This window comes from Arachis duranensis, chromosome 1 (assembly GCF_000817695.3).
Source record: "Arachis duranensis cultivar V14167 chromosome 1, aradu.V14167.gnm2.J7QH, whole genome shotgun sequence".
NCBI classification, from domain to species: Eukaryota; Viridiplantae; Streptophyta; class Magnoliopsida; order Fabales; family Fabaceae; genus Arachis; species Arachis duranensis.
This window is the reverse complement of record NC_029772.3, coordinates 19,723,676-19,738,717: the sequence shown is the minus strand read 5'-3', so window position 1 is coordinate 19,738,717 and position 15,042 is coordinate 19,723,676. Positions and strand designations below refer to the sequence as shown.

The 15,042-nt window shown below is 35.4% G+C and overlaps 3 protein-coding genes across 3 annotated transcripts in view; all 3 read right to left on the bottom strand.

Moving 5' to 3' along the window:
- LOC107481545 (uncharacterized) overlaps window positions 1-2,482 on the bottom strand; it is a 16,686-nt gene extending 14,204 nt beyond the window's left edge. The window contains exons 1-2 of the mRNA XM_021130377.2: window positions 2,332-2,482; window positions 1,859-2,110 (exon numbers count right to left, since the gene is read on the bottom strand). Coding sequence (XP_020986036.2) covers window positions 1,859-2,110; window positions 2,332-2,482 — 403 coding nt within the window. The remainder of the gene's footprint in view (window positions 1-1,858; window positions 2,111-2,331) is intronic.
- Window positions 2,483-2,569: 87 nt separating this feature from the next.
- Window positions 2,570-10,582, bottom strand: LOC107481554 (uncharacterized). Its single transcript, XM_016101834.1, has 10 exons — window positions 10,459-10,582; window positions 10,061-10,329; window positions 9,597-9,680; window positions 4,658-5,865; window positions 4,523-4,570; window positions 4,081-4,434; window positions 3,604-3,780; window positions 3,189-3,515; window positions 3,008-3,113; window positions 2,570-2,920 (listed from the first exon to the last, which is right to left on the bottom strand). Exons 1-10 carry the CDS (start codon window positions 10,580-10,582, stop codon window positions 2,570-2,572), a joined length of 3,048 nt encoding a protein of 1,015 aa, XP_015957320.1.
- Window positions 10,583-12,509: 1,927 nt separating this feature from the next.
- Window positions 12,510-13,688, bottom strand: LOC107481562 (uncharacterized). The gene has a single exon (XM_016101841.1). The coding sequence runs from the start codon at window positions 13,686-13,688 to the stop codon at window positions 12,510-12,512; it is 1,179 nt and encodes a 392-aa protein (XP_015957327.1).
- Between the last annotated feature and the right edge of the window lie 1,354 nt (window positions 13,689-15,042).

The window sequence follows — 15,042 nt, the reverse complement described above, 5'->3', positions numbered from 1 at the left end:
TTGCGAAGATCCTTTGTTCTCGGGGCTATGTTTCGGTTTATATGTTTTGCTTAGATACTTTTATCTCCATTAAATAATACAAACTGTGATGACTCCTCTTATGGGAGAATTTTAGAGAATAGGTTTTATGTATTGGTGTCCCTTTGGGTTTCCTTGGGGTTTTCCTTATTTTTTTTCATATGTATATAATGTTATGCTCGGACCGGTTATCTTCGCAGCCGGATCTTGAGTCTTGATATCCCTGTTTTTGACACTCCTTTGTATATATATAATCTCGCGTTGGTTTATCCTTATTCGTTACGTTATCGATCGGAGTGTTGCGCTTTAGAGTTGCGATGGTTTTTGTTTACCCCTTTTTCTACAAAGGCTCCTAGTTATATCAATCATTCCTACTACTATATGTACTAAATCTTTTTTTTATTTTAGAGGTCGTAATACCTTGCCATCTCTGAATTATGACTTAAGCATAAGACTCTGTATGGTAGGGTGTTACATTCGTCACACTTACCAGTGGCCAAGTTGGATTGAGATATTAATTAATTAAGAATGCAATTTGGCCACCTTAATTATTAGATATGATCATTATATTACTCAAATCATAAAGTAATTAACTGGACATCCAATTAATTAAGAGAGATAGAGAGAGCAATTCACACATTGCCATGTTCCCATTCTAAAAGTCTGAATGGTACATAATGAGATTTCACAAAACGTTGAACAATACATATGCATATAACCTTATTGTCTAGTAATAATATAAGAGTAGTACTATTTCATATTTTTATTTTCTGACTCGGGAGTTGGGTAAAAAATTTAAGAAATATTTTGGGCTAAATTTTCAGACCATTGAAATTTTTAACATATGGCTCCAACTAAATAAACTTTAGCATCATTCAATCATAGCAATATAGAACAATGAATGATTGGAACTATGTATCTTATGTTATTATTTTATTATGTGGGATGTGATACGTGTAACGAATCTGTCTGTTAAGAGGATATTAAAGAAATTTTAAACGCATTACAAAAACCATAATTGAGTAATTAATATTAAAAGACAAATCCTTCTATTAAATTCTTTTTTCCCAATAATTAAAATTGCAAAATGATTTATAAAAAGAAAATATATAAAATGACTTAATACTTTTTTAAACGAAATCCATCTGTATTGTAGAAATTCGCCCTTTCCTTGTTTCTTTTGTTGTAAGAAAACTTTAAAAATAAACCAAGTTTATTGATTCAAAAAATTTATTTAAACCTGCCGAATAATTATACAACTCAAATACTTATTTTTTTTCTCTATTTTAAAATAACTATCCTTTTTAAAACTTGACTTATTTTAAAACGGAAGAGTATAATGGAATAAACTTGATTATTTTAAAACACTATTGATTAAACTACCTCTATAAAAGATTCAGTTTTAAATATTGAAAACATGTGTATTCCAACAAACTAAAAAATGCGGATTTGGATCCTCTAAATTTTGAATTTCACTTTAGAGAGTAAAGTTTGATCTCTCACCCTTAAATGGTTTCTCTCTCATATTTTCTCTTGATCCTACCTATGAAATAAATGGTAAAAGATCAAATTTTACTCTTTAAAGTAAAATTCAAAATTTAGAGAATCCAAATCCAAAAAATGCTATATATATTTTAAACTTACATGAATGAAAAGCATTAGATCTATACATATTGGCATACTGTATATTCAGAAATCATTTGATCACTTCTCTACTTTCATACCAGAAATTGCATAAAAAAAATAACATATAAAGATTAAAATATAATCATTTGCATTTATTTGAAAAACAATTATCTAGAAACTTAGCATGAGACAACAAATTTATTGTGCACCGTACCTATTGTCTCCACTGTCCAATATTCAGAAGATTGACGTCCACCAAAGTGCCTAGTATGTTCTTGGGATCCTTGGTTAGGAAGTGAGTGATCCGTAGTACTATCCGGATTGCCTTGCATTATGGAATCATGATTAGGTGGTGAGCTATCCGTAGGTGAATTGTGTACTATGTCCTCATTAGATTGATCAAAACCCCTTTCAGGTTGAGGAGCTGATTTCAGCGGATTAGCAAAACGTTTACACTTTGGCATTGCTGCAGATGCATTTAACAACAAAAAGTTTGATAAATTAGCTCAAAAAGCATGTTATATTCACAGAAAATTAGGCTAAAGATAAACTTTATGAAGAAATCAAAGGATTAATCATAACCTTAAATTAACAAATATAAGCTTAAACCTTAGATTTCTCATTATCAGTCAACTACGTCATCAATCAATTGGTTTGTTGCCAACTGCATGTATTCATCATTGTTACCAAAAAATTGATCAAGAGCCTGCTTTTGATGTGGCTCGTCCTCATCTGCAGCCTCTTCAATTTCATAACCCATTTCATACAAATCTCTTGGTTTTAAATGGACAACAGTACTCCATCCTTTGTTAACGACATCATTTACATAGCACACCATTGATGCTTGTGACGCTAAAATATAAGGCTCGTCTTCTTCATGTTCATCGGTATGAATGGGCCTATCAAAGTTAACGCAATGAAAATTTCATTGATCTCTTCTATATCCTCTATGTCGAGTAGAATCAGCCCATTTACATTTGAAGAGAACAACAGTGAATCGCCCATAATAGCTAAGCTCAATTATATCCTCCAACTTCCCATAATAGGGTACATCACCTTGTCTTAAATTTCTGTCAACTCGACTTGCAACACATGGTGTGCTAGATGTTAAATATACTCCACTATTCTGTGTCCTCATACCTTCTTCACGATCAACAGTTCGAAATGTGCAACCATTAATTTTATAAGCACTATATCTCGTTGCATTTGATAAGGGGCCTCGTGCTAAAAATTTTATGTCAGTAGATAGCTGTTCTATGGTATCCGGGTTCATTATCTGAAATTGGGATAAGTTATGAGGTTTAAAACATTTATATCTTAACAAGCTTCCCATTTCATAAACTCTAATACTTAAGTAACTTACTCGTTTTTCAAACCACGAAACAAAATCCTTAAACACTCTCTTCTCTATGTCTGTGGAGTTCGCTCTCCTTCCCTTTGAGCTTCTTATTATGTATTTCCTGAATTCACTGCATGAAGATTTAAATTGGATTTAGAGTACGTCACCAACTAATATAGATTATGAATATATTACTGCAAATAACCTCAAAATGTTTACCCACTTCACATAATCCTTGACGGCTTGACAATTCAGTAACACATATCTATGGGCTTGTAGCTTTTGCTTTTCACTTAAAGTAAAAAATGTACCAGAACTCCCTGCTTTACCCACCGTCGGAAAGAGGCAAGATTCTGAGCATCCCCTGTCAAGTGGGTCATCACATACACGTCTAGGTCTATTGAACCTTGTCTCTATATCCTCAAAATAGCAAGAACAAAAAGTGAGACATTCCTCAGCTAGATATCCTTCGGCTATAGACGCTTCTGCTTGTGCTCTATTCCGTACATGGGATTTTAGATGACCTAACTCCCTAAAATAATATAAAAAAATCAAGTAAAAATGACATGACAAGAGATGTAACTCTGTTGATATTTAGTTCATCATATAAAACATTTTACCTCTCAACAGGATACATATATCGATAATGCACTGGACCTCCGAGCTTTGCTTCCTCTACTAGATGGACTGTCAAGTGAACCATAACGGTAAAGAATGATGGAGGAAATAACATTTCCAATTGGAAAAGGATGATCACTATGCGTTGTTGGAGCTTGTCAAGTTTAGAAGTACTTAAACTTTTCCCACAAAGGATCTTAAAGAATGAGCCAAACTCAACCAATACCGCGGTAACATGATCTGGCAGTAAATGACGAATTGCTATTGGTAATAATTCCTCCAAAAGAATATGGCAGTCATGACTTTTCAATCCAAAAATTTTTTTCTGTCCTTCATCAACACATCTCGAAATGTTACTTGAGTATCCATCTGGTAGCACAACATTCTTCAAAGCTGAAAGAAATAGCTTCTTGGTATCACGTGTTAGTGAAAATAAAGATAAATGATATGATCCATTGTCACGTGGCCAGAGATCTCACCTTATGCCCATTTCTTTCAAATCTTTCCGTGCCTTGAGATTATCCTTTGATTTTGCTTTATCATTAAGCAAAGTGTACAAAATGTTATCACACACATTCTTCTCAATGTGCATAAAGTCCAAATTATGACACAACGAATTGGTTTTCCAGTACGGAAGATCAAAGAAAATGCTTCGCTTGTTCCACTGCTTGACTTCTCGTCGAGGTCTCTTCCCACTACTATGAGATTCTTCTCGTTGCTGATCTCGTGTTTCAACATCCAGTTGTTGTTCAAGAATGTCAACACCTGATAACTTCTTAGGTGGACCACGCTCCTCTGTGCTTCCGTCAAAACGAACACGATTCAGTCTAAATCTATGATTTCTTCACAAAAAACGTCTATGACCCATGAAGCACCATTTAGAACTATGACGGAGATAACAAGGATAAAAATCAAAGTTACAAGTGGGACAAGCGAAACCAGTGTGTGTGTTCCAACCAGATAGCATACCTAACCCAGGAAAATCACTTATTGTCCACATAAGAGCTGCATGCATTCTAAATGTGTTTCCAGATGATGAGTCAAAGGTCTCCACACCATCGTTCCATAAAATCTTTCAATTCATCTATAAGGGGCTGCAAGTACACATCTATCTTATTTCCCGGAGACTTCTTTCCTGGAATAATCATTGATAAGATGAAAGAAGTGTGATGCATACACATCCAAAGCGGAAGATTGTATGGAATCAGGAACACAGGCCAAACGCTATTGGTAGAACTCAAGGCTCCAAAGGGATTAAAACCATCAATTGCAAGACCTAAGAGAACATTTCGTGGCTCTTCGGCAAACAAAGTGTGCGTAGCATTAAAATCCTTCCACGCTTGGCCGTCCCTTGGAAGTCTCAGTAATCCATCTCTTGCAGGTGCAGAATTATGCCATTGCATGTGCTCAGCCGTCTTGCTACATATATATAATCTTTTCAACCTTGGCTTCAATGGAAAGTATTGCAAAATTTTTGCAGCTTGCTTTTTCTTTTTTTTCTTAGGGCTCCATCTAGATATACCGCAATACTTCCATGTGTCTTGTACGTTATCTGGATTGTCATCTAGATATAACATACAATCGTTTGGGGAAGTATCTATCTTAGTATATTCCAGGCCAAGTTTGCAAATTACTTGCTTGGCCAAATAAAAACTAGAAGGCAACTGTATTCCATCAAATGTATCTCTCAACAAATTCAATATCATAGTCATGGCATTATCACTTATTCTACACAAAACCTTTATGTGATACAATTTGATTATAAACTCCAACTTTGTGCATTTACTGCCCTCATGCAACTTTTCATTTCCGTCTCTTACAAATTCATTGAACTCGCTACCATCATCAAAAGAGGCTTCATGTGATCTTTCATCTGCGATGTCTTCACCTCCATTGTCTATAACTGCATCATTCACTCCCGTTATACCTTCATCCCCATGGTGGCCGAATACATCATTGATTAATGTGTTTAATGGATTCTCTTGATATGGTGTCGCTTGCACTTCTATACTACTTGGCTCAGCAGGTTGTATCTCACCATGACGATTCCAAACAAGAAAATTCTTGAAAAACGGCTTTAAGAGCAAGTGATCCTGAACTGTGTCCCTTTTATGCCATTTTCCAAACGCACACCGTGGACATGGACAACATATTCTATCCGAAATGGCCGCTCTCGCAAAAGCAAAATCAAGGAATCCATTTACGCCGTCTTGGTATTCTTTTGTTGTTCGAGGTTTTTCAATCCAAGTTCTATCCATTTGTAACTAATTTATGCAACCAAAAAGTAAACTAAGTTGTAACATTGAAAGGAATAATTAATTTATTTTGGTACAGTAATTAATACATTAAAACTCGTTATCATAATCAGTATAATCAGTAATTTATTTTTGAATGCTATTTTATATCTCGTTGATTTTCTTTAATTTTTTTACACAAAAATATTTTATTATACTTTTAAGTATTGGTGGTGTTTTATTGGTGTAGACTAATAGAGATTTTTTACAAATTACAACTTTTTAAGTTTTAATCTTTTAAACTAAATTCTAAGTAAATATTTTTTCATATCACCTTTAAGGACTTGAATAATTATTTTATATGAAATTAATTTCGTTTTAGTTTATACTTGGTTAGTTTTTTAATTAAATTTTTATCAAAAATATATTCAATAAATATTATAAGTTTTTATGTCAACCATTCTAACTATAAAAAGTTAAGTTCTAATTTAATTATTGGATATATTAAACCCTTCAAGACTCGAAGAATACCATTCTAAAGTATTTTAAAATATTTATTTATACAGTTAATCATTTATTTTTATGTTGGTAAGAAACTCTAAAAAGAGTTATATTTTATAAATTTGATTTACATGGAAATGTTATTATGTGTTTTTTATGTTCAAGTTTTAGCTGTTCAGAAATATGTTTGAAGTTTCATCATGTCAATCAATTAAATAAATCGAAAACTAAAAAAACAAAAAAAAATCACTGGAACCTAGAAGGGAGGATATGTATTTCAAAAATTAAATTCCAAAAAATGAGATACATAGAATTTTAACAATTATAACTATTTTAATCACCAAAAAAAATTATAACTATTTAATTCAGAATAAAGAACATGTAACTACTTTATTGAGTCAGAGAATTACCTTGTAAAAGAATTCGACAGAATAAATTGGATTAGAACCGAATGTATCCGTGAAATAGGAGCAACAAATATGCCAAATCAACTATTCAGATACTACAAGAACAATTTTCAAATAAAAAAAGATTAAAATAGTTTAGTATAAGCATCAGCAAATGAAAACTTTTATTTTGAATGACAACATGCAACAAAAAAAACTCAATTATCAAAAACAAGAATATTTCCCTTTATTTTAACTTCAATTAAGACAGGATGAATTCAATTTGAATACAAAACTGACACAACGAAACAAACATTACAACTTATGCCTTCCAGGATAAATAAAAACTCAAGGGTCATTATTATTATGTTACAATATGCGTATTAATCAAATAAAAAAGAATGCATCTTAAGCATGTAACTAATGATTTGTTATTAATTAGTAGTACATGATAATATGATTCATACCACTAATAATAATAACTGTGAGTGATTATGACACTGACTCGTATATATAGATGGCAGGGTATTCTATGGAGCTTTCAAGAAGAGTTTCATTACATGAAGTTATCAAAATAAGTTAAAACTGAGTATTTCTGTCTTTTATATTCACAATTTAATCATCTAAATTTTCTCATTCTATCTACAAATTTAGCACATAATTTTTCTTAATCAATTCCCACATATGAAATTTGCAATATTGAATTGTACCTAACAGGTTATGAAAAAATCCAGCTCTCCTAGAACATCATGCTAGGTATAGGAGAGGAAAATAAAAAAAAAAGTCATTTATAAAAAATTGAAAACTTTAAATTTCTTATATTAGATATGCTTCAAATTTTCTCAGCAGATTTTAATTGAAAAATGAGAAAAGTCCAAGTTAATGAAGCATGAAGTATTTTTTTTTCAAATGAGCTTGGTGTATCTAAATACCATTTCACCTTTCAACAAGCTAAATATCAAATTCGAAAAAATTTATAACATCTAACAAATTACTAAGTTATTATTTTCAATCTCCACTCACAGAGTTCTAAAAAATTATTGATCTCATCAAGGCCTATAGCCAAATATCAATTGAAGGCTTACGCTACATTTTTTTGTCTTTTCTTTTGATGTATTATTAGTTCATAGTCCTCCAATTTTCTATTAAATAAGCCTATGTAGTAAAAGTACTCTAGTAGGAATCAAAATTATTAATATATCATATATAGTACTCAGCCACAAAACTATTAATATACCATATATAGTACTCAGCCAAGAATTTAATTAAGAATCCTAAGACATTGTCTTCTTTTTGAAACCTAGCTAGTAGTATAATAATAGATAGATATAGATAACGTTTTATCATGGTAACATGGACTTCGGAGTCAATTTGAGTATATAATCTTGATATATGAGAAATAAAAAGAAAAGAATATTACAAATTCATCAAAATTTATTGTTCTTTGTTATTAATTAGTGATTAATATTTAAAAGTATGAGTATATTGTTATATTATTAAATTAAAAAATTAAATTAATAACTAAAATACAAACTAAAAAATAATAAATGTAATCTAAGATTTTTCATAAAAGAACATAACATGGTGACACCAATAAAATGAAATAAAATGTTTTAACAACTGGCAAAACGGCAGCTGCAGACAGGAAAGAAAGGAATAGTGCAACAGATTTGAATTGGAAAGAAAGCTTCTAGAAGTTATATGAGCAAGCATACGTATCAACAAAAATTGAGAGAAAGAGATGAAGCATTCAGCAAACACGTTTTATGGGAGTCATTCTTCCTCTTTTTCACAATTAAGTTATTATTCTAGATATATATTTAGTAAAATTTTACCATTAATGAGAAATGATGAAAAGACAGTGAGTTGGATAAGAAAAGTAGTGAATATATTTTATGTTTTATATGAGAAGGAATAACCAACTCTGATCCAAATTGTTCAGCCACAATAAGTCATTCAGCAAGAAATGACAACAGCTATAGCTAGATAACCAAATTAAATTAACTAAACTATTTTATGCTTTTATCTTCTCAATATCTTTGTATTGAGAAAGAGATTGAAAAAAATGCAGAAATGGAGAGAGAGATCATTGTGAAAGTGAAGAACAGAAAAAAAAGTATTTAAAGGCTGTGTCCCATATAGGATTCATCCAAAACAAGTACTGATATATTAGCAACCACTAAATCATGGGAAAAGTTTAAGCAATTGGTAATATAAAATTCCTGCGTAAAATAACATTTGATAAACATTTGCAAGTGACTAAGTTGTATGAGAACATAAATATGATATGAAATCTCTCAATTTTTCAAAGATAACCTTATCCCCACATGATTATTTGTGATCTCCATCTAAAAGTGATGAGTTATTACTGAAAATCACTTGTATCATATACAACAAGTGATGGACATGTGTACTCCGATCTAATAAAAAAGCACCCCGTATTGGCAACAAATACATTTAAAGAACATTGAAAGCACTATAAGCTCTAAGAACAGACATATACTGTACATCGAAGATATTGTAGTTGACGCACATTACAAATTCTTTTTTTTTGTGAATTCACTTTTCTTGTTTACTGATGATTTTTTTGTTCCTTCTGTATTCAAATTTTTTATTTCTGTTTTCCTTCCATCGATTTAATATGAAGTTTTAAAAAAAGTAAAAACAGAACACAGAAGCAGTACAAAATCAAGAATCAGCATTGAAGAGGGACTCAAGCAGCAACTCATTTAAATGGAGGACACATTAACCTAAATAAACAAAGCTCTGTATAACCATGGCAACAAATCCCTCTTTTATTTATCATACATGCAATTCAAAAATGAGTATATGAACCCTAACAATTCCTATCTGTATATGCTACCAAATTGTTACCTTTTGTATAAAAGCACAGCTGCCACTCTGAACGCGAACAGCAACAGCAATGACGTGAACAGCAGCAGCAAGAGGAACCCAAACCTGAACCCGAATGCTTCGCAGGAACAGCAGCTTTTACACGCACCCGCTAACAGCAGCAGCAACTGTAACACCCCAAGTTTCATACTATCGTGGAGGTCTTTAAAATAAGGTGCCACACTTGACCAAGAAAAAGAATGACTTAATCGTTATGCAAGGCAGGAGGAAATGCGCGTAGAGCGGAAAATGAGTAGCACTAAAACGTCAGAATTTTTAAAAGACATCTTAACCATGAGTACGTTTCAAAACAAAAATACTTATAGGAAACTAAAATAGGAAAGAAACTAACTACGTCCTAAACTAATCTCGTCGAAGAGGCTCCCATACCTGCGTCCTATCCTATCCTTGATCAGGAGTCTTCAGTTATTCACGAATCGAGGTACCAGGGGTCTCCCTCCAACACCCTTTCGCGCAGTGAAGACCCGGTTCCGCTGCGTGGGGTGAATCAAAACTCGACGGGGTGCCGAAGTGGGGGAATAGGGCACGTATTCCACCTTTGGACTTCCGCAAGGGTTCAACTCCTCCTTTGGATCCTCCTCCATGGTGTCTTCCTTCTGGCCAGGGTTGTCGGACTCCTCTCCCTCGGCCTCGGAGTCGGACTCGAGGTGTACCACCTTAGGTGACCGCTTTCCAAATGTCGAAGCATTCCTATCTAGGAAGGTTACGATGGCAGTTGGGGTCCTTCTTCCACGGGTTCTCGACCTAAATAGATAGTCTGGAGCACGGTAGTAGTGGTCGCAACTACCCACGCGTGCTTCGAGGGGTCATACTCAGAAGTTACCCTCGGGGGGCATTGCGTCGTCTCTATCCGCTGTGCCATGTTCCTCTGGAGACAGTATGGGAAAAGAAAGGGAGTGAGAACCTAGCATCTCAGTAGGAGTGCTATGCAACACCTCCATATCCATCTCCAGCCCACGTGCGGGATTTAAAAAAACAAGCGTATAACATGGCATGTAATATGTATCTTTCTTGTAAAACATGTGTGCAAAAAGAAAGAAATAGAAGGATAACATCTTAAGTAACATCAACATAATCATCATTAAATCTAAAGAAAAAAAAACATAAACATCAAACTTTCATTCATGCTTTCTTAACTTTTAACTTTTATGGAAGGTATTGAGCTCAAACCGGTATAAATGAGAGTCCCCTTCCCTTACTGAAGGTTCTTATCTCGAGTGTCTTGGCGATCACCTTCCCTTACCGAAGGATCATCTCGATCGATCACCCTCCCTTACCGAGGGATCATCTCGATATCTTGTCTTTGGGGGTCACCTTCCCTTACCGAAGGATCACTCCCTCAGTTCAATTTACAATCAAGGTTATTTAGACATACACAAGAAAGGAGTTATATCAACAAAGATATCTTATTATATAACATTGATGGGAGTTTCCTTCCCTTACCGAAGGTTCCCAAAGGTTTGCCGATCACCTTCCCTTACCGAAGGTTCCCAAAGGTTTGCCGATCACCTTCCCTTACCGAAGGATCATCTCGATTCGATCACCTTCCCTTACCGAAGGATCATCTCGATTATCTTGTCTTTGGGGGTCACCTTCCCTTACCGAAGGATCATTCCCTCAGTTCAATTTACAATTAGGTTGTTTAAACATACACGAGAGAAAAATCATATAAGAAGAGATCATGACATGTATCCTTGACTTTAAAGGAGTAATAATGACATAATGATATGCACATAGTAGAATAGGGTATATTAGATGTTTGAATAAAATATTTAAGAAAGCATGTGCTCTTTTTAACTCATGGAAATATTAATATTAATCTAATGGTATAAAAGTCAATATAATTTCATGTAATAAAATGGGGGATATTAATTAGTTGAAATAAAATAATTATAAGGAAATATGTACTCTTGACCCTAAGAAGATATTAATGATATAATGTATAAAATATAATCTAAGTGCATATTGTAAGAAAGTGGGTATTTGAAATACTTGGATTAGATATTATAAGAAGCATGTACCCTTGATCTTTAAAGTAAAAGAGCAATAATAACATAATGATATAAGGGGTCATTTAGTTGCATATAATAAAATAGGGTTCTTTGAATAAGACACAAAAAGGAGCATGTACTCTCAACATTAAAGGAATAATAATGATGTAACGGTATCAAAGGTCATGTAAGGGCACATAGTAAAATTAGGGAATGTTAAATAATTTAATAAAACATTTTAAAGGGACATGTACTCTCAACATGAAAGGAATGAATGGTAATTAAAAGGTCATGTAAATGCACATAGAAATGATATGGGATACATATTAATGGATTCAAGAGGGTATAATTGACATAATAGATAATCATGCTCAGTGTAGATGAGAGATAAGTAAAGAATAATTCATGCCATAAAATACATGAAAGATGATAGCCATGCATGGATGGAAGAAAATAAAACAGAACATACTACATGCCAACATAAGTAAGAAAGGCATAATTCCCTACTCTTTTTCCTAACGCTTCTTCGAGCTTGCCTCTTATGTTTGTCCACAGAATATTATTTCTTTGTAGAGAGAGAAGGGAGAGGATTAGTGTTTGAGAGGAGTGACTTTCTACCTATGGGTGCTCCCCTATTTATATACGTTTGGGGATGGGGTGGTTGGGATATTTTAAATTTCAAACTGAGGGTGGTTACTAGGTTCCTATCCAAAATTCTAATCTTATCTCCTAACCGATTTTCAAACTTCGAAGTTTAATTTTATTTCTAGAAGGGGTGGTTGTTACATTATCACCCCCATAAAAAAGAATTTGTCCCCAAATTCTACATCATAATTTGGTCGATAAAGGTTATTAGTGGGATGCATAGTGATTTGGACATGGGTTAGCTCATCTTACTAGTAGCGGAGAGAGATATGAACGAAAGAAAAGCACCAGTATCATCTAGGATGGTTAAAAGGATTCCATTAATTGTGCATTTACCCTTGTTTCGATCTTCTGACTCGCGGACTTCCTCGCCGCTGAGGGCAAAGACTCGCCCTTGACGCTGCGGTAGATTGGCAGGGGATGGGAGAACTGCTGGGCATTCTCTGGCGATATGCCCCGGTTGAGAACACCGGAAACAGATATTTTGTCCGGCAAGGCACCTACCCCTATGTTGCTTCCCACATGAAGCACACTCCTTGAGTTCGGTGGTTTTTGGTGAGGCATCAGTGGAAGTTTCCTGGCGATCCGTGCCCTGTTGAGGTTGCCTCCCTGTAGGTTTCTCAAGAAAGGCCTTCTTCTGCGGCGGCGGCTGAGATGATTCTTGATTCAGTTGCCTTTTCTTGAAAGCCTCGCTTCTTTCCGACGCTAATTTTTTGGTACATTCTTCGATCACTTGGCACTTGCTAACGAGGGAGGAGAACTCCCGGATTTCCAGTGGGGCTATAGCGGTTAGGACTTCTGCCCTGAGTCCTCCTTGATAATTCATACACTTCCACTTTTCATCTGGGTTAGCCTTATACATGGCAGAAAATTTGCAGAGTCTCTCGAACTTCTCCGTGTACTCTGCAATACTCATCCTACCTTGCCTCAACTGAAGAAACTCCATCTCCTTGGACTCTCGAACAGAAAGGGGAAAGTACTTCTTGTAGAAAGCTTCTTTAAAGGTGGCCCAACTGATATCTGTTCCAGCATCCTCCAACAACCGTCTTGCTCCATCCCACCAGAACTCGGCATCAGCTTTGAGCATGAAGGTAGCGTAGCTTACTTGCTGCTCCTCAGTGCACGAAAAAATCGTGAATACCTTTTCCATTTCCGTCAGCCATTCTTCTGCCATATCCGAGTCGAGGGCTCCACGGAACTCAGGCGGACCAATCTTCTTGAAGTCAGCAAAAGTTGTACGGGTCTGTCCCACCTCCAACCTGGGAATATTGGGATCCTTGTCCCTAGTGGACAGTTGTTGGGCCATCAGAGTGGTGGCTTGGGCCTGCTCTTTCATTGCCTTTGCCATCTCCTTCATGTGCTTTGCTAAGTTTGATGAGCTTGAGTTCGAGCCACGTGGGTGTCCGCGACTTGCCATGGTCCACTGTTTATGGATAGCCATAGGAAGAGGTTTTATTAGTCATATTTCCTAGGATCGACTTTGCTCTGATACCAATAATGTAACACCCAAAGTTTCATACTATCGTGGAGGTCTTTAAAATAAGGTGCCACACTTGACCAAGAAAAAGAATGACTTAATCGTTATGCAAGGCAGGAGAAAATGCGCGTAGAGCGGAAAATGAGTAGCACTAAAACGTCGGAATTTTTAAAAGACATCTTAACCATGAGTACGTTTCAAAATAAAAATACTTATAGGAAACTAAAATAGGAAAGAAACTAACTACGTCCTAAACTAATCTCGCCGAAGAGGCTCCCATACGTGCGTCCTATCCTATCCTTGATCAGGAGTCTTCAGTTATTCACGAATCGAGGTACCAGGGGTCTCCCTCCAACACCCTTTCGCGCAGTGAAGACCCGGTTCCGCTGCGTGGGGTGAATCAAAACTCGACGGGGTGCCGAAGTGGGGGAATAGGGCACGTATTCCACCTTTGGACTTCCGCAAGGGTTCAACTCCTCCTCTGGATCCTCCTCCATGGTGTCTTCCTTCTGGCCAGGGTTGTCGGACTCCTCTCCCTCGGCCTCGGAGTCGGGCTCGAGGTGTACCACCTTAGGTGACCGCTTTTCAGATGTCGAAGCATTCCTATCTAGGAAGGTTACGATGGGCAGTTGGGGTCCTTCTTCCACGGGTTCTCGACCTAAATAGATAGTCTGGAGCACGGTAGTGGTGGTCGCAACTACCCACGCGTGCTTCGAGGGGTCATACTCAGAAGTTACCCTCGACAAAAGAGCGTATAATGTGGCATGTAATATGTATCTTTCTTGTAAAACATGTGTGAAAAAAAAGAGAAAAGCATATAGAAAAATAGAAGGATAACGTCTTAAGTAACATCAACATAATCATCATTAAATCTAAAGAAAAAAAAACATAAACATCAAACTTTCATTCATGCTTTCTTCTTTCTTAACTTTTAACTTTTATGGAAGGTATTGAGCTCAAACCGGTATAAATGAGAGTCTCCTTCCCTTACCGAAGGTTCTTATCTCGAATGTCTTGGCGATCACCTTCCCTTACCGAAGGATCATCTCGATCGATCACCCTCCATTACCGAGGGATCATCTCGATATCTTGTCTTTGGGGGTCACCTTCCCTTACCGAAGGATCACTCCCTCAGTTCAATTTACAATCAAAGTTATTTAGACATACACAAGAAAGGAGTTATATCAACAAAGATATCTTATTATATAACATTGATGGGAGTTTCCTTCCCTTACCGAAGGTTCCCAAAGGTTTGCCGATCATCTTCCCTTACCGAAGGATCATCTCGATTCGA